This window comes from Etheostoma spectabile, chromosome 9 (assembly GCF_008692095.1).
Source record: "Etheostoma spectabile isolate EspeVRDwgs_2016 chromosome 9, UIUC_Espe_1.0, whole genome shotgun sequence".
Lineage (NCBI taxonomy): Eukaryota > Metazoa > Chordata > Actinopteri > Perciformes > Percidae > Etheostoma > Etheostoma spectabile.
The window spans coordinates 33783376-33808693 of NC_045741.1; the positions used below are offsets into that span (position 1 = coordinate 33783376).

Sequence of the window (25318 nt, forward strand, 5' to 3'; positions counted from 1 at the left end):
TTTTCTAATTTCTAATTAAACTACTTATTGATCCCCAGTGGGGAAATTATAATTCACACCCTTTGTACACTTTGTTAGTATCACTACACACAGGCCTGAAATACACACACGCTCCGGACCTATTACTGCACAAATGGAGAGATGTCAGAGTGGGGGGGCTGCCAGCTGGACCAGCGCCGTTGGGGGGGGTACAGTGCCTTGCTCGAGAGCACCTGGCAGTGCCCCCGGAAGTGAAGTGGCATCTCTCCACCAATCCACACTCCGTACTTCTGGTCCGTATGGGGACTTGAACAGGTGACCCTCTGGTTCCTGACCCAACTCCCTACAGACTGAGCTACTGCCCCCCCCAGCAATGAAGTTAGGCAGGTTAGAGTTACTGTATACACATTGAGGCAAAACCTCACAATTTTCAGTCTAAGGAACAAGAAAGTGGCCCAGTAACATGTTGTCAAACAGGTTTTGCTAGAGGCTCGGAGATGCAGGGTCTGATTGCAGGACTAGTTGGTAAAGCAACACTAGAGGCCTGCGAAGGGGGACAGCTGCTGGTTTTGGACTGTTGACACACGGCAGATTATATTTTTTATAGTTTTCTTAGCACTATCTTTAGTTTTTAGTAACCGTCATCATGCTTGTTAGCGCTGGATCAGTTCAGTTTCATAACGGCAACTATTTGTCACCCAATGGTCAGTATCGCAAACTTACTTGGCCCTTCAAGCAAAACCACTAATTCCTTTGAAATTTACTGATTTCACCAGAACATGTTGCCACTTCAAATGCTAAACGTTAAAGGCCTTAAGGGAGAGCTTATTGTTTTAGTGTAAAATAAAAATGATACGTTATTTACGTAGTAGGAAATCTTTATAAGTCAAAAAACACAAATTCCAAAGACTAACGTTCCGACATAACCACATACCAAAAATGCACATGTGGTTTATATAGATGGATGTTTTATTGTCAGTGCATGTTAAACACAACAAAGTGAGTGTGTTTCTCTTTCTGAAAAGCATTGGAGGTGCCAATTTAAATACTGGAAATATGACCCTTTGAGTCTGAGGGCTGAAACGTCCTCAACGTTTTTTTCAAATCTAATTCCAGTGATCGGCGCCTCATGACAGCCCTTTATTTGTGACTTTCATTATAATGTACAATGACAAATTCCAGATAACTTTATATTCACTGGTTTGCTGAGTTCCTCCCTTTCGCAAGAAATGAGTCACACACACATCCATACAATAAAACGGGTGGAGTTAACTGATCAGGTAACCTGACTAGTTATTTTAGATCCCCTGATTCTGACATGTTGGTGCATTATAACAATGAAAACAAACCTAACACGACATTAAAGCTCTTTAAACACTAATAACATGTAATTATATTTATTTGATCTCAGACTATAATTAGTTCTCTATAAATCATGATTGTAAATAAGCCAAGGCATTAATTCCCAAGGTGAAAAACTGTTAAAGGAATGTATTTAAAGACTTTGACTCGGCCACAGAAACGTTGGGGATTCATTATATAAGTGTCTTTGTAACGGCATCAGCAAATGTCTGCAGAAAAGGGAAATGTCTCGCATCTAGTTGCTCAACTAGACTTTGGATCTGTAAGACTTTACAACTTTACCAAATTATTCATATAGCCCTTTTTACATAAAAAAATCGCAAAGTGCTTTACATCAAATGTACAGTATGATACATATTTAAACATGGTGCACAATTAAAATCAGAAAGTGTAACATAAAAATTGAAGTAACCAACCAAACTGCTTTTTAAAAGAGTCAACAGAGACAGCAGATCATGTGAGAGGAGCCCGAGCATTTCAAAGTCTCGGTGCTGTAACAAAACCAAAAAACTCCTACTGGGATGCTGCTTCTCTCTTTGTGTGATTGTAGTTTCCGCCAGCGTGCAGCTGCTGCTCCCACCCTCTACCACAGCCCTGCTGCTGTGAGCATGAGGGGACATCTGGCTAATGGTCTGAAGGAAAAAGACTATAATGATCTGCTCCAGACTGTGAAGACCGACCTCCGACACCTGAACACATCTCATCATGTTGTCATTGTTGGAGCTGGCGTGGCTGGACTGACGACTGAAGCAGCAGTAAGGAAAACAACAACAGTTGTAGAAATGTAGTTGTACACATTGCCTGCCTTGGTTATGCAATGACATCACACTTTGTGACGCACTCCCTCCCCTCATTTTGTCCCAGCAGGTTTGTCAGATGAAGAGCAGACCGTCCCTATACTTGTGAAAATGCAATGGATCTGGAAAAGAATTTCACTTAAGCTTATAATTGAACCCCCACCTGCATCTATCAGCAACTCTAAGTTAAACATAAAGAAGAAAACTTTACTGTGGAAGCAGAAGCTGTTGATACAGGCATTTGGTGCCGGGTGTATTAAAATCCTCGGCACTGAAGCAATAATTTCAGTAGCAGTTTTGGAGATACGTCTTCAAATTAGACTCCTCTTCACTCAAACATCTGGCTCCACCTCAACTGCCCCGCCAAAATCAGACCTTCTCTCCGCTGTAGTTAACATTTTTGGCACTGGCCAAATAATTTGAGTTCAGTGGTTATAAGCAAAAGACATCCAATGGTACATGCAGTATTTTATTAAGGGTTCACGGGTTATAACCTTTTGATGACATAAGCACCCATTGCATCCCTAATGGGCATGTTTGAACTGGTTTTCAAGTGGGCACTACAAAAAGTATCTCTTCTTTGCATTTGGGTTCTTTCCTTGTACACCACCGCTGTTTTGTATGAAGAAGGAAAACTGCATTGTGGTGGAGCTGATATTTAACCCTTGCATTGACTTTCCATCTAAATTGAAAGTCAACAGTTTTGTTGACCCTTTCTATCGATGTTTTTAACTTTTTCTTACATTTTTCTCCCTTTTTTTTAATGTTTGTCACTGTTTTTGAAGTTTTCAAAACTACATAACACTAACTTATAAATTTTAGTTTCATGGTTTTATGAGTTTGTGGTCAATAAACCTCATTTATAGGAAATTATACCTCATGTTTGAGTTAGAAAAGCAGAAATTAGGAATTATTGAGACTAAAATTAAAGGAATGGATGTTGATGATAATCACAGACTGGAATATGTCAACTTTTACTCAACACTATTTCAACAACACTTCACTTTGTTTTACAATGCTATGAAATTGAATAAGACCCAAAATTAATGAAAGTAGAGATTTGTACTTGGCAAAGAGCGTTGCTAGAAACTTTTGACTTGGAATGGCTAACATGGGATAAGCAAATAAACGAAATGACAGATAACTGTTGCATTTCCTCATTGTGGTTGCATTGTTCGAAATGTTCCCACAAGATGAAACAAAGCCTCCTTTTTCTTTGGAAGACCTGCCAGTTAGATCTCCCGATTGCAAGAGCGGAAAAAACTGAAACCCAAATTCTGAAGATAAAAAAACCAGACAGTCGTGCCGTTAGAGGTGTGTCAAGAGAGATTCCAGCATTGAGGCGGTACAGTATATAAGAGGGTAACATTTCTCCTCTAGTCACTCTAACGTCGACTAACATCAAAGGTTGTGTTGTTAAAGCCCTTCAAAAGGTAGGAAAGGTTTCATAACTTTACATAAGATAAGATGTAACTTTTATCATATCGGCATAAAAAAAAATGTCTTACTTAAATGTCTACATGCCTATGCAAGTATGGATGAATAGAATAGAAAGAACTAAAGATTAAAGCAATATCACAAAAAGTGCTGCCAACTGAAATGTATGTGAGTAAAAAATATCCATATAAAACTGTATAATATAAAATACATACAATTTGCAATGGAACTAAATACTATTGCTGTCAGATGATTAAAATATTTAATGGCACATTTTGATCTATTCTAAATGTCACTTGATTTCTTTCTTTATTATTTTAATGCTCTAATAAACATGGAAAAGTGGATCAGGTTGCAAATGTTTTTTTTTTTTTTTAATTGAAAACAATGGCAAACAGGCTACTGTAGTGTTCTTTATATACATGTATAGACATAGATTGTATATAGAGAGCCTACTGTAGTGTTCTTTATATACATGTATAGACATAGATTGTATATAGAGAGCCTACTGTAGTGTTCTTTATATACATGTGTAGACATAGATTGTATAGAGAGCCTACTGTAGTGTTCTTCATATACATGTATAGACATAGATTGTATATAGAGAGCCTACTGTAGTGTTCTTCATATACATGTATAGACATAGATTGTATATAGAGAGCCTACTGTAGTGTTCTTCATATACATGTATAGACATAGATTGTATATAGAGAGCCTACTGTAGTGTTCTTTATATACATGTATAGACATAGATTGTATATAGAGAGCCTACTGTAGTGTTCTTTATATACATGTGTAGACATAGATTGTATATAGAGAGCCTACTGTAGTGTTCTTTATATTCATGTATAGACATAGATTGTATATAGAGAGCCTACTGTAGTGTTCTTTATATACATGTATAGACATAGATTGTATATAGAGAGCCTACTGTAGTGTTCTTTATATTCATGTATAGACATAGATTGTATATAGAGAGCCTACTGTAGTGTTCTTCATATACATGTATAGACATAGATTGTATATAGAGAGCCTACTGTAGTGTTCTTCATATACATGTATAGACATAGATTGTATATAGAGAGCCTACTGTAGTGTTCTTTATATACATGTATAGACATAGATTGTATAGAGAGCCTACTGTAGTGTTCTTTATATACATGTATAGACATAGATTGTATATAGAGAGCCTACTGTAGTGTTCTTTATTATATACATGTATAGACATAGATTGTATATAGAGAGCCTACTGTAGTGTTCTTTATATACATGTATAGACATAGATTGTAGTGTTCAATTTCACACCAACATTCTCGCTTGGAGCAAATAAAAATGTAAAACTGACAACCAATAAAAAAGGGGGGTGGAGAATTGGCATCAGGTGTGTGCTAGGCCATCAAGGGGTATTTCAGACGGGGGGGGGGGATATTTTAGACTGGACATGCTGCCATGATCGCTCCGTTAACAACAAAACACACCGATAACTTTGGTCTCGCCAATGGAACATTTTGCAACTTCCCATCCAGAATCATTTCAGCGTCCCGCGCTCGCCGTCCACTCAAAACTTAACACTACTCATCTTTGGCCGACTCGTGAGCCCAAACGCCGTGTGTGTGTGTGTGTGTGTGTGTGGCGTGCCTGTTGTGATTCCAGTCAGGCTAGAGCCGTTGGGTGTTGTAGTTTTTCTAACGTTACTAGTTGCTGCAAAAGCACGTGAAAAAACGACAAAGTCTGCGAGGCCCAAAATCTTAATCTCGACATGGAGAAACTGACACTGTTAAAATGGGTTCACGTTAACGCCTTTTAATAACGCGTTTAACTGACGCACTACTAAATACTTAATGTGTAAAATGTGCATCGTTTTTATTATGAATATTGTTACTAGGTATTGAGTTGTACAGAAAGTGTTGACTTCTACAGAGACCTTGCTGATACTAGGACCCAATCATCTTGCAAATTGCAGTTGTCATTGACCTTTACTGCTTCTAATGAGATCAGAAGGTAAATGCTGCACACAGACTTAAACGCCGCACTAATTTTCATAATCTGACATGTTTCTCGTCCTCGTGTCACCAAAGACCGAAAGAAGACTGAGATGGATCCACGTTGGGTGAAGTGGAAATCACGTGAGTATTCTGCAGCAGTCTGGTTTTATTTTGAGACAAGCAGTGAGACCGCCATTTTAAAATATAAAGAACTATAAAGAAACTTAACTGATATGTGCTATCAGACTCTGCCATGTTGCTGACTAATGGGAACTTAAAGTTAATTGGAAATTGGTTTAAATTCTCCTGCCGTTGTCCTGTTCTTTCAACTATGTGGCTTCTTGCAGATTTTGCTGTGGTCAGTTCCTTGATCTGTTTCCTGCTGCGGTTTTAAAATCCGCTGCACAGTAGTTCTGCTTTTAAGCACAGTTTTATTTTCAGCGCTTTGTAATGAAATGAGAGGCCAGTCTTTACTTTTCAGGCACGTACTGTTGAGTTTATTATGTGAACCCCCTTAGCTGACCTTATAAACACAGCTACTCTTCCTGGGGTCCACATTTGGATATATAGTGTGTGTATGTATGTCTGTATTTATGTATGTCCTATATAGTAAGTTACTATTAGCAGGTGATGAAGTAGACCTCAAGAACACATTTCACTTTTTCAGAAAGACCTAGAACAATGTTAAATGTTTTAACATATGATCTTTTAAAGGTAAGTAAAGGCACAGTTTGTGTCAGTGTCTTAACTTAAATAAACACAACTTTGGCTTTAATATTCTACCCCTGCTGAATTGAATGTCCCAACATCAACATGGAGTGTTTTCGTGTGTGTGTGTGTGTGTGTGTGTGTGTGTTTCCAGTTGTTGCCAGTGTACTGCTGCTCATATTGTACCACAGCACCACTGCTGCTGTCAGCATGAATGAAATCCTGGCTGATTGTCTGGAGGATAAAGACTACGATGAACTGCTGCAGACTGTGAAGAACGGCCTCCCACACACACATACATCTCTTCATGTTGCTATTGTCGGAGCTGGCGTGGCTGGACTGACGGCTGCCAAGCTACTGCAAGACGCAGGACACCAGGTACGTGCAACAGGCTGATGGTTAAAAGACCGCAACACGGCAGAGCTACATGAGGATGGGCTCGTAGAAACTGCATTTGGGCAACGTGGGCGTAGGTCTGTAACAATCTAACCACAATCAAAACTGAGCAATGTTGTAATGGTGCATTGTTTTGTTTGCATCCATCAAACACGTTTCCAATACCCGCGTAGCATCATCTAATCGTAGCTATGATCCTATGGACTCCTACCAGAGAGCGCCCCACCTGCATTTGCAAGTCTAGTGAGCTTTTGAATATTAACCATCCACCAAAGCACCTGTTGTGTTTTAGTAATGTAGTTAGTCTGTCTGTTGTGTTTAATCTACTATTGTGCTTTGTTAAATTAGCACACACTGTTTTTTGATGATTAATGCTTTTTAATTGATTGGGAGTCATTTTCCTTCATCAGTGTTGTGTTAATTAAAGCAAAATTACAATACATCATGATAATAAAGATTAGATTAGATTAGATTAGATTCAACTTTATTGTCATTACACATGTACAGGTACAGGGCAACGAAATGCAGTTTGGGTCTAACCAGAAGTGCAATAGCAGTAAGTGCAGGATATACAATGGTTCCGTAAGTGCAAGACATGGATATGTAATGAATAAATATAGAAAAGAATACTATTATAAACAGAGTTTTACAGATGGGTTTGTCCTATGAATACAAAATATAGATAACAGGTATTGTGAGCAAGATTTACAGCTAGGAATTTGGTGGATATTACTATAATTGCAAATTTTTTACAGATATGTGCAAACAGCATAATATACTAATGAAATAAGGTAAAGTTTGGGCAGAAACTATCCGAATTAAAGTGCGGTGGAAAGTAATTGCATATTACAGTTAAAGTACGGTAGTGCGGATGTAAATGTAAACAATTGGTACTGTAAATAAATAAACAGTCAGCAGTGCAAATGAAATGTAAGTAGTGCAAAAAGGTAAGTAGTGCAAAAGATGCAGATGTAAACAGTCGTTACTATAGTAACAGTCAGCAGTGCAGATGAACATTATAATATTGCAGATAACAAAATGGAGGCAGGTGTGAGGAGGGAGAGGAGAGTCTGTCAGTATATGAGGGGAGTGGGATCAATGAGGATTAGAGTTCAATAAAGAGACAGCTCTGGGGAAAAAACTGTTCTTTAGTCTGCTGGTCCTGGTCCGGAGGACCCTGAAACGCCTGCCGGAGGGCAGGAGAGAAAACAGTCTGTGGGCTGGGTGAGAGGAGTCCTTCAGGATGCTGCGAGCTCGATGCAGACAGCGTTTCCTCTGGATGTGCTCGATGGCGGGCAGTGGAGTCCCGGTGATGCGCTGGGCGGTTTTCACCACCCGCTGCAGTGCCTTGCGCTCTGCAACAGAACAGCTCCCATACCACACTGTTGCACAGTTTGTCAGGATGCTTTCTATTGCACAGCGATAGAAGTTCACCAGGATGGTTGAGGAAAGCTGATTCTTCCTCAGTGTCCTCAGGAAGAAGAGGCGCTGGTGAGCCTTCTTGACCAGGCAGGAGGTGTTGGTTGACCAGGACATGTCCGCCGAGATGTGGATCCCCAGAAACTTGAAACTGGAGACACGCTCAACAGCCATTCCATCGATGTGGATGGTGTCGTGCGTGCCTCTTGGCTCCTTTCTGAAGTCCACGATGAGCTCCTTGGTTTTGGTGGTGTTGAGGAGCTGGTTATTTTCAGTGCACCATGTGGCCAGGTGCTGGATCTCTTCCCTGTAGGCAGTCTCATCGTTGTTGCTGATGAGACCAATCACCGTAGTGTCGTCCGCAAACTTGATGATGGAATTAGATTCGTACACAGGCTTGCAGTCGGGGGTGAAGAGGGAGTAGAGAAACGGGCTCAGCACACAGCCCTGTGGTACACCAGTGTTGAGTGTGATGGACGTGGAGCAGTTGGAGCCTGATCGAACATTCTGGGGTCTGTTGGTAAGAAAGTCCAAAATCCAATTGCACGTGGAGGTGTTGATGCCCAGGTCTCCAAGTTTGGCTATTAACTTAGCCGGGATGACAGTGTTGAATGCTGAGCTGAAGTCAACAAACAGTATTCGTGCATAAGTGTTCTTATTGTCCAGATGTGTGAGCACAGAGTGCAGTGCCATGGAAACCGCATCCTCTGTGCTCCTATTGCTACGGTAGGCGAACTGGTGTGAGTCCAATGTTGATGGTAGCGAGTCCTTTAGGTGTGCCAGGACCAGCCGCTCAAAGCACTTCATTACGATGGGTGTGAGTGCTACAGGGCGGTAGTCGTTAAGGCACTTCGGGCTGGAGTGTTTTGGCACTGGCACAATGGACGTGCATTTAAAGCATGTTGGTACAGCAGCTTGGGCAAGAGACAGGTTGAAGATGTCTGTAAAAACTCCAGCGAGCTGCTCCGCACATGCCCTGAGTACGCGTCCAGGGATGTTATCCGGTCCAGCAGCCTTGTGCGTGCTGATCCTGCTCAGTGCCTTGCAGACATCTGTGGAGGAGAGTGTGATGGGGGGGTGGTCAGCTAAGGGGTTTGAGCTTGGTGGCAGTTTCTCTGTTGTCTCTTTCAAAGCGAGCATAAAAGTCATTAAGCTCGTTCAGGAAGTTGACATCAGTGGCTACGGGGGTGGAGTGAGTGGGTTTATAGTCACTGATGGCCTGAATGCCCTGCCACATGCGTCGAGGATCAGCGTTGGAGAAGTGTCCCTCTATCTTCAGCTTGTAGCAGTGCTTGGCCTCTTTAATGCCCCTTTTCAGATTTGCCCTGGATGTGCTATAGGCCTGTGCGTCTCCTGATCTGAAGGCAGTATTGCGTGTCTTCAATAGGAGTCGCACTTTCCTGTTCATCCATGGCTTCTGATTTGGGTATGTGGTGATCTGCTTCTGGGTTGTAACAGTGTCTATGGTGGTGTTAATATAATCCAGTACAGAGGAGGTGTAGCAGTCAATGTCCGTGTGAGAGCCACTGGTGGCTTGAGTAGCAAACGTACTCCAGTCTGTGTGTAGAAACCTTTCCTGAAGTGATGAATCTGCTCCTGCAGGCCACACCTTGATGGTCTTCACTGATGGCTTCACGCGGTTGATGAGAGGTGCATATTTGGGGGTGAGGAACAAAGAAAGGTGATCTGACTGTCCCAGGTGGGGGAGGGTGTCGCGACGTAGGCTCCAGCCATGTTTGTGTAAACATGGTCTAAAGTTTTGTTTCCTCTGGTGTGACAAGAAACATGCTGGTGAAATTTTGGTAGCACTGACTTCAAGTTTGAATGATTAAAATCACCAGCGACAATAAACGCAGCTTCCGGGTGAACGGTCTGTTGTTTACTAATGGCTGCGTGAAGTTCTTTCATCGCAAACTTGGCGTCAGCGTCCGGGGGAATATAGGCTGCAGTGATAATCGTACAAGTGAACTCCCGTGGTAGATAGAACGGTCTACATTTAACCATGAGAAACTCAAGGTTAGCTGAACAATGTCTCCCAACAATAGCAGAGTTTGTGCACCAAGCTTTGTTAATGTAAATGCACAGACCACCACCTCTGGTCTTGCCGGAGCCATCTAGTGTTCTATCCGCCCGGAATGTGTGAAGTCCCGCTAGCTCGAAAGCATTGTCCGGTATTCCGCTGTTTAACCATGTTTCCGTGAAGATTATGACATTACAGTTCAAAAGTCTCTTACTGTGTGTAATGCTGAGTCGGATCTCCTCCATTTTGTTCATCAGCGACCGTACATTGGCAAGGAAAATGCTGGGTAAAGAGAGCCGGTGTGGTGTTAGCTTTAGCTTAGCTCTTAGTCCTCCGCGCTTCCCCCGCCTTTGTTTACGATCTCGACGCCGCCTGCGAGCACTTCCGCCCGCCGGGCAGAGTGCGTAGCCTCGGGTCTTCTGGCGATCTCAGGAAGGAGTCGAAGATTGTCCATAAAACTGTCGGAAATTTGCGAACCAATGTCCAAAAGCTCACGTCGGTTGTACGATGTAAAGGCACAACTGTTCTGCACGAACAGACCCGAAATGAGGAAGAAAAATACCGCAAAATTGCAGAATCTGGAGAGACCGCGAGCCTCGCGATGTACTCGCGCCGCCATCTTGGTCAAAGTTTAATAATAAACTTCTCTCCTCTTTTTAATAATAAAGAGGTGAGGTTCACTTCATATGCTCTGAACTTGCATATCTCGGTCACCAAACAGTGACACATAGCAAATGATGCCTCCTGGGATTAATTTAAAACTTTATTTTGCTCGAAAGTAATTTTTAGAATTGACTAAAAGACAAAAAGCAATTATTTCTGAAAAACAAATAGGAATTTGGTATGTACAATCTTCTTCCTCCTAGTTCTGCCAAGAACACATTCTTTTGACGGTACGACTTCCAAAGAACTGATAAAACCACTACATGGGAATGTGGGTGGGTGGGTGGATCCAAACCTTTTCTTTAAAGTCCTGCCAAGAACACTGTCATTATTTTGCAGGTGTAACTTCCACAAAACTGCAATACAGGCCGGCTCTAGGCAGCCCACCCAATCAGATGTTAGAAGAGGTATTTTTTTTGCTACTTAGTCCACTGGCTGAAACCATTTTCTTAACTTTTGATGAAAAAAAACTTACGTTTACAGCACCAAGCTTCCGCTGGCCTTGACTGCCGAGGCAGTGGGAGACTTTTAGAAACTCAGAATCAGAAAGGAGTTTGTTGCCACAGTAGTTAGCCTATGTGGAATTTGCCTTGGGGATAAGTACATACATAACAAACATATTAACCACTAACACAGGAGAAGCACAATTGATAGTCACATACGTGAAGACTTTAAAGATTACACAAACTCTTAATGGAATCTCTTTTGAGGAGAAAACTAGGCAGTCGTACAGGTTAGCCAGGGTGCCATGTCATGCCGTCCCAACTCTCGGAAGTTCCTGTCTACCTGAAGGTATATTTAAACTCATGCTGGAGCCATTACGTTTAGTCGAACCTTCAATGTCAGCGAAGATATATGACAGATGTGTTATTTTTTTGTATGATTTATTTGTGGGATTTTGAACATAACAGATACACGTTACACCTCATCCACAGAATGAAACCAATACAACGATTCAATCTGTGACACAAGGTGCTGACAAAGAGACAATTTATGCCCAATTCCCACCCCCCACCCTCCCCTACCAAGAGATATCCTTAAGATGAAATACAATGAAATGGGTTTTGATACAGGTAATTGTGGAAGGGGTAGTCTAATAGCCGTGTAGGCATTTACATAAACATACTAACATACAGGACCTGAACTCTAAAACGCTCAAAGACCAATAATAATTTAAATATATTTTTTTTTAAAGTACAATAAAATCAGGAGAGAATATAAGAGCAACAACAGACAAAAAGAAACAATACAGCTACTGTGCTACAAGCTACTGCTTGTCGGGGGGGGGGGGGATTAGATTAATTGGCTGGACATCGGAGTCAGTGTCTATATGGAGAGACCTAACATGGTCTAGGAAGGGTTGCCACATTTTATGGAATTTACATTCTGAGAAGCATAGAGAATATTTGAATTTCTCTAATTTCCGCGGAGATCTTAAACCCAAATAACTCAGCGCAGACAGCATGTGCTGTGGGTTTACTTCCTCCATGACATTGGCAGGACTTGAGGCAGCATTGTCTCATCATACTTAGGTCTCCCGTCATCTATGGAGAGTAAGTAAGCTGTAACTAAAAGAGGGCTGTAAGCTGCCCCAGCAATGCCCAACCTACTACCTGTGAAACATTACATAATAGCCTTTATTGTGTATTTATAGGTTTGCATTTTTCTGTTCTGACCAGGTAACCATACTAGAGTCTAGTGGTCGTGTTGGAGGACGGGTGGAGACCTACAGGAATGAAGAGGGCTGGTATGCTGAACTGGGAGCCATGAGGATCCCAAGTACTCACCAGTGAGTTTAAGTTTTAAAAACATTCAGTTGGGCATTTACACATAACCATGGCATGCAACCCTTCCCTGTCTCAGACTTAACATGATTGTGTAAAAGGATGCTGATGAAACTACCAGCTTTTTATGGGGTTGCTATCCATGTTATTACAAGTATTTAAAACACTAAAGGTGAGATAAAAATTAAACGTGGATGGGATCAAAAAGAAATAGTTAAGCTATTGTAAAGGTTTTTCCATTGCTCCATCGGAACTGACTCAGGTTAACTATAGAGCGAAAAAATCCCTCTTTATTTACATAAAAATAACATGGCGAGTTACTTCAAAATCGCAGGTGAATTTTGTTGTTGATGCCTTTGGAGTCTGCCATTGTTTTCACTGTCTTGTTAACTTAAAACTCAAAAATGATGCAGGGATCTTACATGTGCCAGCATTAAATGTCTTGCCTACACATCAAGAGTAGTTAGTGAATGTCATTGTTTACTGTCTGGTCTCACATTACAGTAATAAGCTAACCGGCATCCCCTTTGTCACCAGAATCGTCCACTGGTTTGCTGAAAAGCTGAATGTCAAGCTGAATGTTTTCACCATGTATGACCCCAACACCTTTTACTTGGTTAATGGGTTGCTGAAGAAAGCATACACAGTGCAAAATGACCCTGATGTTCTGAAGTACAACGTGTGGCCAAGTGAGAAAGGGAAGTCGGCCGATAAACTGCTACAAAAAGCCTTGCAGAAGGTACGTAAGACAAGAGAAAGGAAGGGGGGGGGGTGGAAAGAAAGTTACACAAATTCACACATCCTTGGAAAGCAAATGTATTTTTCTCTTTTGTAGAGTAGTTTATCATCTGCATAGAAGGGTTATCTAAAACATGGTGCATAATTACTAATAGCTTCCTCAATATTGGACATTCCGGGTCGAAGAAATTCACTAATTGCAGAAGTCAGTCAATTGTTAAGCTGTTCCAGCCAGTAAGGTTAACCCTTGTGTTGTCTTCCCGTTAACCATGAACTCGGCCTTCAAGGTCAAAATTGAAAATGAACATTTTTGGGGGCTTTTTCTGAGGTTTTTGTTTCTTTTTCTGATTTGTTTGTCACATTTTCCAGCTTTTTTTAAAACCTGAGCTGGTTTAATAAAAAGTTTTACAATTATTCTTGGAATTCACCGTCAAACTGTATTTACATCAAATTATAGATAAGTTAGTTTTGTTAAAAAGGCAGAAATTATGAATTATTTTTCACTAATAGTTAAGATTAGAGGATGTTGAGTGGATCACAGATCAAAGTATAGTCCAGATACTGTTTTGAAACCGTTAAAAATAAAAAAGACTTCAAATGCTGTAAGATTAAATAAAACACCCCACAAGTTCAATGAAAGCAATCATTAATTTTACCTGAAGAATGTTGTATGGAATCATCTGTTGTTTTTGGGCAATATGGTTGAAAGAAATCCATATTTCTGATATAAAACACTTAGAAATGCATCAATTTGACCCAGGGACAACACAAGGGTTAAAAGAGGACATGTATAAAGTCTGAGCTATATGAAAATTAGACAAACATTGAACTACTGGCATTGCTTTTCGGTGTGCTGACAGGCTAGGCCACACAGGCGAGTTACACGTTCATGGTTCAATTTAGGCAAATCAAAGTTCAGTTTGACGAATGGTGACACACTCAGCTCAAAAGATAAATGAGTGAATTGTTCCTGTTTTTTGCAGGTGAAAGATTACGTGCAGACTTATGACTGCAAGGCTGCGCTGATGAAATATGACCACTACTCTGTGAAGGTAAAACACAATGTCATAAAATGTAGTAAAATGAGAATATGTGGGGTAAATTGCGAATTACAACTGATATTTTAGTGCATTGTCAAAAGCATTATTTTCACATGCCATTTTCAATGGTTTTAGCATTTAAAAACAAAACAAGATGTTAGTGAAACTTCCCACCACATCCACAAGTGTCCGTACATTCATACTTCTTGATTTAAATTTGAAAACCTGACTAGTGGAAAACGTGTAGTCCAAAGATTTTGTTTTAACACTTGTTAGGCTTTCTTTCTGAGCCATGCGGACTGCATTACATGGAACTTTGTTTAATAGGAGTATCTGAAAGAAGAAGGAAATCTGAGTTCAGAAGCAATACGGATGATTGGAGACCTTCTTAACGAAGAGAGCCTCATGCACACAGCACTGACGGAGATGATCTATGACCAGAGTGACATCAATGACAACATTACGTAAGGCCCTACATCTCACATTGTCAACTATTTTTTATTTTTTTTTGCAGTAGGGTTAAAAATAATAAAACCCCTGGTCAGAAAATGTAAGGTGGTCATGAAAGGTCTGGGGAACTAAAGTTTACTGGCTTCAACAGAAAACCATCAAATTTAATCTTTTCCTCTGAAAGTCAGTGACTTTACATGTACCACTATGTAAAGCACATTTTTCACATGAATTCAGGTGAAAATGAAAGTTGTATTTATCAACCGGCAGCAAAACTCCTTTGACATGTACTGCATGCCTGAATGCTCTCCCAGTTTAAATCATAACTTATGAATACAACTGTACGTAACATACCTTATTGACATTGGAAATTTGCACCTCTCTAAAACACTGCACTCAAACAATTATTTGTTTTTAAGGTATTATGAAGTGACTGGTGGATCAGACCTTCTCCCGAAAGCTTTTCATAATGTCCTGGATGTTCCTATTCTCCTCAACTCCAAGGTCAAGAACATCAGCCAGTCAAATAAAGGTGTGATTGTATCATATCAGACCGGACAGCAGTCCTCTCTGACGGACCTTTCCGCTGACATCGTTCTGGTAACAACCACAGCCAAAGCAGCCCTCTTCATTGACTTTGATCCGCCTCTCTCCATCAGAAAGATGGAGGCACTGAGAGCAGTCCACTATGACAGCTCCACTAAAATCATCCTCACCTTCAGCGAGAAGTTCTGGGAGAAGGACGGCATCCATGGAGGAAAGAGCATCACCGACCGGCCCTCTCGTTTCATCTACTACCCCAGCCACAGTTTTCCAACCAATAAGACCATCGGGGTCCTCCTGGCCTCCTACACCTGGTCCGACGAATCCCTCCTCTTCTTAGGTGCGAGCGATGAAGACCTGAAAGAGCTGGCTCTGAGAGATTTGGCAAAGATCCACGGTGAGAGGGTCAAATCTCTCTGCACAGGGGTGGTGGTGAAGAGGTGGAGCGCGGATCCTCACAGCTTGGGCGCCTTCGCTCTCTTCACACCCTACCAACATTTGGAGCACTCTAAAGATCTCTTCAGAAATGAAGGCAGGGTGCACTTTGCAGGTGAACACACAGCCTTTCCTCACGCTTGGATCGAGACATCTATGAAATCTGCCATCAGGGCTGCTACCAACATTAACAAAGAGTCAGCTACAACTCAACACCATGACGAGCTCTAGGGTCTACTTTCTAGGTCAATCAGTACTATCATAGTTCTGAAATGTCTGTCAAATTGTATCTTATGCTTGGTAATATCATTCCTTCCTTTTGGCGTAAGGGTCATTGTGTTTTATCTTACACCATGCAGTTCTAATCTGCATCCAACTGGTGGACTTTTGGAAGGTACTGGTGGCTTGTTGTTGCTCTGCAAAAGTATAATTTGATTATTAATTTTCAAAAAAACAATAGTATGTTCACCACTAATTTTGATGTTCGTTTCAATGTCAAAGCCTGGCACACTCCCTGGAGAACTGGTTACTTTTTGCTTCAAGTTTTAAATCATATAGATCATGGCGTATATTCCTTTAATCAATAAAACATGTTTTTTTTAGATCTTTTTTAATTTTTTGTTTAAATATTCTTTTTGACTTTTGATCTCTTTTTGGCCAAAATTGTTGTTGGTTGTTAAACAGTAAATCTTAAACAACCCTTTAATTTACTTTAAAACTTTATGTGCATCAGCATTTTTAACATTTTAAAGGCGGCATTCAGTCAAGATAATATCATTGGCAAAACACAGTAATCTTCAAAAACCAAACAACAAGAAATGGCGCCCGTTTAGAAATATTTTATTGGGGTGATTGTGTTTAGCAATTTTACATTACTATGAACTGCACTGACACATGGTAAATACAGAGAATGAAAGAGCAGGCAGCTGACATCTGACACAGAAAACAGTCAGCACATCACAAAGAAACTGTAAAATGTTTTCATACAAATGTGCTACTTTTAATCTCGATTAATTTGTGTTCTATAATTATTGAATTAAATGCTCAAACTAATAGTTGTTTGTCCATTTCGTCCTTGTCCTTTTTTTAATGCGTATTTAACAATTCTGACCAGTTATAAGTTGTGTGTAAACAATTTAAGTTTCCAGGTGAGGGGCAAATGATCTTAATGTGCTACATAGATTAAACCGGAATTCAGATCTCTTCAGAAGTGAAGGCAGGGTGCACTTTGCCGGTGAGCACACAGCCATTCCTCACGCTTGGATCGAGACCTCTATTAAATCAGCGATCAGAGCTGCAACCAGCATCAATAAAGTGCTTTAGAATTCAAGTCAGCAATATATCCAGCGCAACACGAGCTCTAGGGTCTGATTCATCTTGATTATATGTGTAACCCAACATTTTTCTATTCTACAACGAGTAATTACAGAAACGGGTGATGTCACATCTCTGACTGTTATGGCTGTAACCTTTTGATTCAGAGAAATCCCAAATACTAAAACCACAACAAATGGCTTCCATTTGAGAATCAATGCTTTATTTCGGTGAGTTCGGTGGTTAGAAGCAAGAGACTGTCCAATGGTTTAAGGGTTAAATACTTTCTAATAATGAAAGCACCCATTATATTCCAAATGGGTATATTTAAACTTGTTTTCAAGTGGACACTACAAAAAGTGGCTACTGTTTAAGTAATTATATATAATTGAACATTTTGAGATTGCCTTAGTCAAATTTGTGTCACGCCAACTACTTAAATCACATAACTGTTCTTGCCTGCCTGCTGCTCTGCATTTGGGTCCCCTCTGCATACACCACTGCTTTTTGGATGACCATGCAAAAATGCATTGTGGTGAAGCTGATATTTAAAGTGCTTTTCATAATTCCTTAAAAACGAACCCAGTCAAAGATACCATACCTCCATGGTAGGAACTTTTTACTGGGCATGAGAAATGAGGATAGAAAATGAAATGAAAGACAGATTTTGCATTTCCCTATTGTGGTTGCATTGTTAGAAATGTTCCCATAAGATGACACATAGCCTCCGTTTTCTTTATAAGACGTGCCAGTTAGATTTCTGATTGCAAGAGCTGAAGAAACTGAAAGCCAAACTCTGATGAAAATCCAGACAGTCATGCCGTCTGAGGTGTGTCTGGTCAGCTGAGAGAAATTCCAGTATTGAGGCGGTACAGTGTATATAAAAGCCTAACACTTCACATCTAGTCACTTTAACATCAGCTAACATCATAGGTTGTGTTTAAGTCCTTCAAAAGGTAGGAAATGTTTTATAACAGTTATAACTTTAGATAGATATTAACCGTAAACCGCTCCAAGAACTGCATAAGAAAGCATCTGTTTACTTCTTAAATGTTCATCTCAGTTTAATTTTCTTTCTTTACCTATTCGAGACTGGATGAGTAGAATAAAACGCATACTAAAGATTAAAGCATTATCAAAACATATAACTCTGCCATTGAAATATGTGGGTAAAAGATATGTATATAAAACTATTATCAAATAAAATTAACTATTTGCAATGGAAGCACTATTTCGAAAAATCTGATGGAAATTTAAATGAAATACTTAATTTGTAAAATATATCTTTTTTTATTATGAATGTTGTTACTAGGTATGTAGTTGTGCAGAAAGTGTCGGCTTCTACAGAGACCTTACTAACACCAGGACAGAATCATCTTGCAAATGACAGTTGTCATTGACCTTTACTGCTTCTAATGAGATCAGAAAGTAAATCCACACTGACATAAACTTAATTAATACTTTCATAATCTGACATGTTTTTTGTCGTCGTGTCACCAAATACCGAAAGAAGACTAAAATGGATCCACGTTGGGTGAAGTGGAAATCATGTAAGTATTTTGCTGCAGTATTTAGACAAAAGCATTGGAGACTATAAAGAAACTTAACATGTCTATCAGGCTCCCCCTCTTCCATGTTCGTGTTAAATTTGTAAAATTGTAGTGAAAAAAGTAATCTGGTACTAATTAACAAAATAGTGTTCATTCAGTATACTTTTATTTTGTTCTTTCAAATTAATTCCTAGTTCCTAACCTTTTAAAGCAAAAACTTGAAATTGATTTAAAGGCAAGTATACATAAAAGAAAAAAAAAACTGTCTAACAAATCTAATGTTTCTATATTACCTGCAATACACAACCAGAATTTTGGCAATGCGAAACTTGGCAATACAACCTGGGCACCATCATGCAGCCCTAAAATCCAAGTTAGTTTCATGAAGAGCTAAAGTTAAGAACTTGGGTTTCTTGCCACAAGTAAGAAAAACTAAACATCTCACTGATTTAGTATTGGTATTTATTAGTATTACTTGATTAGGACAATGCACATCAATCAACATTTCTGTAAATACACCATTGTTAGCCAGTTGTAGTCCTAGTTAACCAAAGTGCATGTCTTTATGGTGGGAAGAAACCGGAGGAAACCCACACAAACACGGGGAGAGCATGCAAAGTCCACAGAGAAAGGCCCGGAACAACCTGGATTCAAACCCTCTTCTTCCTGTGAGGCAGAAGTGCTATCGTTACCATTTCCCAGAGCCCAAGAACACTAAGATAAACGACACGGCTCGACAAAAGAGGCGGGTTGAGGGGTTCAGAGTTAGTTTAGACATGTCTGAAAGAGCTGAAAAGTTTTTTGGACAACAGAAATTACAGTTAAAGAGTGACCATGAAGAAAAATGACTTTGGAAGAAAGCGTTGGTGAATATTACATGTGGAAGACACCAAGTTACGATGGCACAAGCGCATGCCGTTGTAGTCGACAATTACTTTGTGAGGTTTACGTTACCATTAGCAGGGGACCTATGGAACATATTTCACTTTTTCAGAAAGACCTAGAAAAATGATGTTAAATGAAAGAGTACATTGAGTTAGAAAAGCTACCCCGGACAGGACATATGACCTTTTTTTAATCTTTTAAAGGTACAGTTATTTTCAGTGTTTCACCTTAAATTATCTCAACCACACTTTAGCTTTTCCAGTTGCTGAATTGACTATTACTACATCAAGTGATATGGAAAGTGTTATAAGCTCTCTTTTGGAGTAAAATTGAGTGTGTGTGTGTGTGTGTGTGTGTGTTTCCAGTTGCTGCCAGTGTACTGCTGCTCACATTGTACCACAGCACCACCACTGCTGCTGTCAGCATGAAGGAACACCTGGCTGACTGTCTGGAGGACAAAGACTACGATGATCTGCTGCAGACTGTGAAGAACGGCCTTCCACCCACAAATACATCTCGTCATGTTGCTATTGTGGGAGCTGGTGTGGCTGGACTGACGGCTGCCAAGCTACTGCAAGACGCAGGACACAAGGTACATGGAACTGGCTGATAATTTAAAGCTAATTTGTTATGAAATCACAAATAAGAACTTTTCTTCAAATCAGGAATCAGACACCAAAGTGTAAACACTTTGTATGTCTGGACAAGGTAACCATATTGGAGTCGAGTGGTCGTGTTGGTGGACGGGTGGAGACCTACAGGAATGAGGAAGAGGGCTGGTATGCTGAACTGGGAGCTATGAGGATCCCAAGTTCTCACCAGTGAGTTAAAAAAACTTCAATTTGCAATGTAACCGTGTTTGAACTTTCAGAAAGTCACACATGTTCGTTAATGGGTATAGTTAGCATGAGCAGCAACACTTAACTACTAAAACAAACTTGAGCATCAGCAACAGAAAAAACACTCTTTTACATTGATGTTGGCAATGGGTAAAAGTAATAAATGTTGTGTGTAGTGTGAATAGGCCCAGTACAAACAGCGTTCCAATCTTCAGGCAAATGTCTCAACTGGCTTTACAAATATCTCAAAATTTACATGGAAATGCCACCATCAGGTGTCTCATCTGTTCACAGCATCGTCCGTTGGTTCGCTAATGAACTGGGAGTCAAGCTGAATCCATTTTTCATGAATGACGACAACACATTTTACCTGATCCATGGGTTGCGGAAAAGGACGTACGCAGTCAAAGCAAATCCTGACATCCTAAAGTATGAACTGCCAAAAAGTGAGAGGGGGAGGTCAGCTGACCAACTGTTACAGCAAGCTCTGCAGAAGGTACCTTAAGGCATGAGTGACACAGAACGTTATCTATTGTATGAGTATCTGATACGAGTAAGAGCTGATAATGTTCAAAACAGATGTCTATTAATATGTGTAATTTTGACTGAATTAATATCCCCTTCGATGTCAGTTATAATAGAATTTTGTCACATTCCTGCAACTTTTTGTTCTCGAATTTTAGAGTACGCAGTTCACAGATCCAGTGGAGCTGGAAAAACCAATTTTAATTGCAAAGATACTTCTCAAAATTTTTATGTTTCCATGAATAAAACTGACACTAAATGCCACTTTGCAACACACAAAAGAGACCTTATTTATTGAATGATTTCATTATTGATCGATCCAACACCAAAGATTCCTTTGTATGTTAAAATAAATCCTTAACACTTAACTCCGGTGCACCGGAAACAGTACCAGGCACTCGAGTCTGATGTATGTTACACCACCATAACTGGTACCACACCCTTCGCTTTTAGCCATCTTTATATTTAGCTAAGTTTACCCGACGACAAAAGGGGGATCAGGCACAAAAAGGACTAATACTAATAGTAATTTAAAGATGAGGTAGCATTGGCTCTGGACCTGGAGGATAACTCTGGGAGTTGGAATGGGTGTGTCGCGATTCTGCCCTCTCACTCCTCGACACAGGTTCGTGGATCTGAGTGTCGTGATATGTTTCATAATGGATATTGTTACAGCGCAAACTACTACCGCTAGGTGGCACTCTAATGGCGTTAAACGTGTTTTTGCCACAGAACACATTAGAAAACCTTTAATCTATGTTTTCCTTGAATCAAGCGGCATCTACTGATACAGGCCATGCTCATTTCTGCTAAGAAGTTGTTTTTTCATGAAATGTGAAAAATAAAATAATTTTTTAAGCTCCTCCTAGGGGTTTCACCAGATTGGTCTGAAACTTGGCACATAGCATCTTCAGGAAACCATGTCCCTGTGTTACTGTACATACAGTCAGAAGATTTTTTGTAATGCCGTTTAAAACAGTTCTAAACATACTGTATATTTAAAATGTATTGAATTATGTATATATACATATATAATATACTGTATACTATTTATTTTTTTTATAGGTGAAAGATGAAGTGAAGACCGATGGCTGCAAAGCTGCACTACAGAAGTACGACCACTACTCTGTGAAGGTAAATTACAACGTGATTTCAAGAAATTCCACAAAATGAGCACTGAGTCTGAAACACTGATCTGTTTTCCCAATGCAAATTTAACAAGGGTATGGGACAATAGAACAAATGTTCAGCTGATTGGTTTTTCAGAAGGCACCTCACCAAGAATTTAAGATCACCAAAAGTTTAAAACTTTGTCGTTTCACAGGAGTATCTGAAAGAAGAAGGCAAACTGAGTCCAGAAGCAGTTGTGATGATCGGAGACTTACTCAATGAACAGAGCCTCATGCACCTGGCGCTGACTGAGATGCTCTATATCCAGAGTGATGTCAGCGACAGCACCTCGTAAGATCGGTTGATTTAACACATTAGTGCATTTACATTTGTCCTAAAATTTACGGCGTAAAGTGCATTGCTCCGGTGCGTTTAGGGCGTGTCCAAATCCACTTTTGCTAGTTTGACGACAGAAAAACGGGTCCATGCGCCGGGCGCATGGTTCAAAGGGTTGTATTTAGTGTCTTAATTAGGTAGAGGTGTGTGGGCGTAACATGCAATCACGGATTTGCACAGCAATATATATTATTTTTAACCTTTTGCCTGTGTGCGCTGCTGCACTTCCCTGTGTCTAACAAGCATGGTGTGTGCACTCTTTGCATGAGCCTAGGCACATTTTACTAATGCGCTGTTAAAAATCAATGAAATGCTGCACTATTGACTTTAGACCAGGTTTTTGTTGGTCAATGGCGCGAGGACTTCCTGCTGCCTCAAGAAAGCAACACACCTAGAATGCACCTGAACACACCTTCCTGTAAGACCAGCACGCCCAGAATGCACCTGAACACACCTCCCTGTAAGACCAGCACGCCCATAATGCACCTGAACACATCTCCCTGTAAGACCAGCACGCCCAGAATGCACCTGAACACACCTCCCTGTAAGACCAGCACGCCCATAATGCACCTGAACACACCTCCCTGTAAGACCAGCACGCCCAGAATGCACCTGAACACACCTCCCTGTAAGACCAGCACGCCAGAATGCACCTGAACACACCTCCCTGTAAGACAGCACGCCCATAATGCACCTGAACACACCTCCCTGTAAGACCAACACGCCCAGAATGCACCTGAACACACCTCCCTGTAAGACAGCACGCCCATAATGCACCTGAACACACCTCCCTGTAAGACCAGCACGCCCAGAATGCACCTGAACACACCTCCTGTAAGACCAGCACGCCCAGAATGCACCTGAACACACCTCCCTGTAAGACCAGCACGCCCATAATGCACCGAACACACCTCCCTGTAAGACCAGCACGCCCAGAATGCACCTGAACACACCTCCCTGTAAGACCAGCACGCCCAGAATGCACCTGAACACACCTCCCTGTAAGACCAGCACGCCCAGAATGCACCTGAACACACCTCCCTGTAAGACCAGCACGCCCAGAATGCACCTGAACACACATCCCTGTAAGACCAACACGCCCAGAATGCACCTGAACACACCTCCCTGTAAGACAGCACGCCCATAATGCACCTGAACACACCTCCCTGTAAGACCAGCACGCCCAGAATGCACCTGAACACACCTCCCTGTAAGACCAGCACGCCCAGAATGCACCTGAACACACCTCCCTGTAAGACCAGCACGCCCAGAATGCACCTGAACACACCTCCCTGTAAGACCAGCACGCCCATAATGCACCTGAACACACCTCCCTGTAAGACCAGCACGCCCAGAATGCACCTGAACACACCTCCCTGTAAGACCAGCACGCCCATGGGTGCAAAGAGGAGCGCAGGTGCATTTGCTTTTTAAACAATGTGGGCGCGGGTGACAGGAAATAACCCAACTGTGTCGGCCTTAAAACAGCAAAGACACTTACGTCGGGCTTTGTGCCGCGCTGCGCCGGGTGCAAGATAGGGTGCATATGTTTTATTTTAAAGCCAGGGTTTACTGGAACCAAAATACTTCATTAAGGTCTAGCTATGAGAGACGCAAAATGCATTTAATTGTTTCAGTGGTGATCTTTGAGACAGTTTCACGTGACATATGAATGTCCATAGATCAGATCTGCTTTTTTAAACAGTGTTGACATACACATCACATATTATACCCAAACATTTTGTCACATTTGTGCCCAATTCAATGCGACAAAAAATGTGTTCTTTTGTTTTCAAGGTACGATGAAGTGACTGGTGGGACAGATCTCCTAACCAAAGCTTTTCTCACTGTCCTTGATGTCCCCATCCACCTCAACTCTAAAGTCAAACGTATCAGCCAATCACATAAAGGTGTGATTGTATCATATCAGACAGGACAGCAGTCATCTCTGACAAACCTTTCCGCTGACATCGTTCTGGTAACAACCACAGCCAAAGCAGCCCTCTTCATTGACTTTGATCCACCTCTCTCCATCAGAAAGATGGAGGCACTGAGGGCAGTCCACTATGAAAGCTCCACTAAAATCATCCTCACCTTCCGTAAGAAGTTCTGGGAGAATGATGGCATCCAAGGAGGAAAGAGCATCACCGACCAGCCCTGTCGTTTCATCTACTACCCCAGCCACAGTTTCCCAACCAATAAGACCATCGGGGTCCTCCTGGCCTCCTACACCTGGTCTGATGACTCCCTCTTCTTCTTAGGGGCGAGTGATGAAGACCTGAAAGAGCTGGCTCTGAGAGATTTGGCAAAGATCCATGGCGAGTACGTTAAATCTCTCTGCACTGGGGTGGTGGTGAAGAGGTGGAGCACGGATCCTCACAGCTTGGGCGCCTTCGCTCTCTTCACACCCTACCAACAGTTAGAGTACTCTAAAGAGCTTTTCAGAAATGAAGGCAGGGTGCACTTTGCTGGTGAACACACCGCTTTTCCTCACGCTTGGATCGAGACATCTATGAAATCTGCCATCAGGGCTGCTACCAACATTAACAAAGACTCAGCTATAACTCGACACCATGACGAGCTCTAGGGTCTTTTATGTATTGGCATCAGACTGGTGGTTTTTGGCAGTGAAAGATGGCTTGATGTAGCTAGGAAAAAGTATAATCAGAAGTCATTTACGAACGCAGTGTTTTGAGCAATGACTGTCTACGACAACAATCTGTGCACCATGAATGTTTTTTACAAGCTTAATCCATCTATCCAGTGCAAGCAAAGCCAAGAACTTTTTTTGTTTAAATTCAATAACCGCAAATAACAATTTCTTGTTTTGGTTTATCCGATGCCAATTTGAAAACAAAAACTGACAAAGCATGTCGATTTTTTTATTTTCATTCACATGAAAATTGTCATGAGCTCGGTATTATTTTCTGACTTGCATAGATT

General features: G+C 41.0%; 2 protein-coding genes across 3 annotated transcripts in view; both read left to right on the plus strand.

The window, feature by feature from the left end:
* Nucleotides 1-5655: 5655 nt before the first annotated feature.
* The window catches only part of LOC116695347 (L-amino-acid oxidase), a 30003-nt gene continuing 10340 nt past the window's right edge, over nt 5656-25318 (plus strand). The window contains exons 1-7 of the mRNA XM_032525559.1: nt 5656-5701; nt 6423-6646; nt 12446-12555; nt 13088-13289; nt 14272-14340; nt 14656-14792; nt 15198-16001. Of these exons, the coding sequence (XP_032381450.1) occupies nt 5671-5701; nt 6423-6646; nt 12446-12555; nt 13088-13289; nt 14272-14340; nt 14656-14792; nt 15198-15987 (1563 nt within the window). The 5' untranslated portion in view covers nt 5656-5670 and the 3' untranslated portion in view covers nt 15988-16001. The remainder of the gene's footprint in view (nt 5702-6422; nt 6647-12445; nt 12556-13087; nt 13290-14271; nt 14341-14655; nt 14793-15197; nt 16002-25318) is intronic.
* Nucleotides 17962-25115, plus strand: LOC116695346 (L-amino-acid oxidase). 2 transcript variants are annotated; one of them, XM_032525557.1, is made up of 8 exons: nt 17962-18026; nt 18573-18620; nt 19871-20097; nt 20214-20326; nt 20639-20840; nt 21935-22003; nt 22194-22330; nt 24173-25115. In XM_032525557.1, exons 2-8 carry the CDS (start codon nt 18590-18592, stop codon nt 24960-24962), a joined length of 1569 nt encoding a protein of 522 aa, XP_032381448.1. In that variant the 5' UTR covers nt 17962-18026; nt 18573-18589; the 3' UTR covers nt 24963-25115. The 2 variants fall into 2 exon arrangements, with proteins under 2 accessions (XP_032381448.1, XP_032381449.1); XM_032525558.1 differs by lacking the exon at nt 17962-18026 and having other exon boundaries at nt 18602-18620; nt 19908-20097; nt 24173-25113.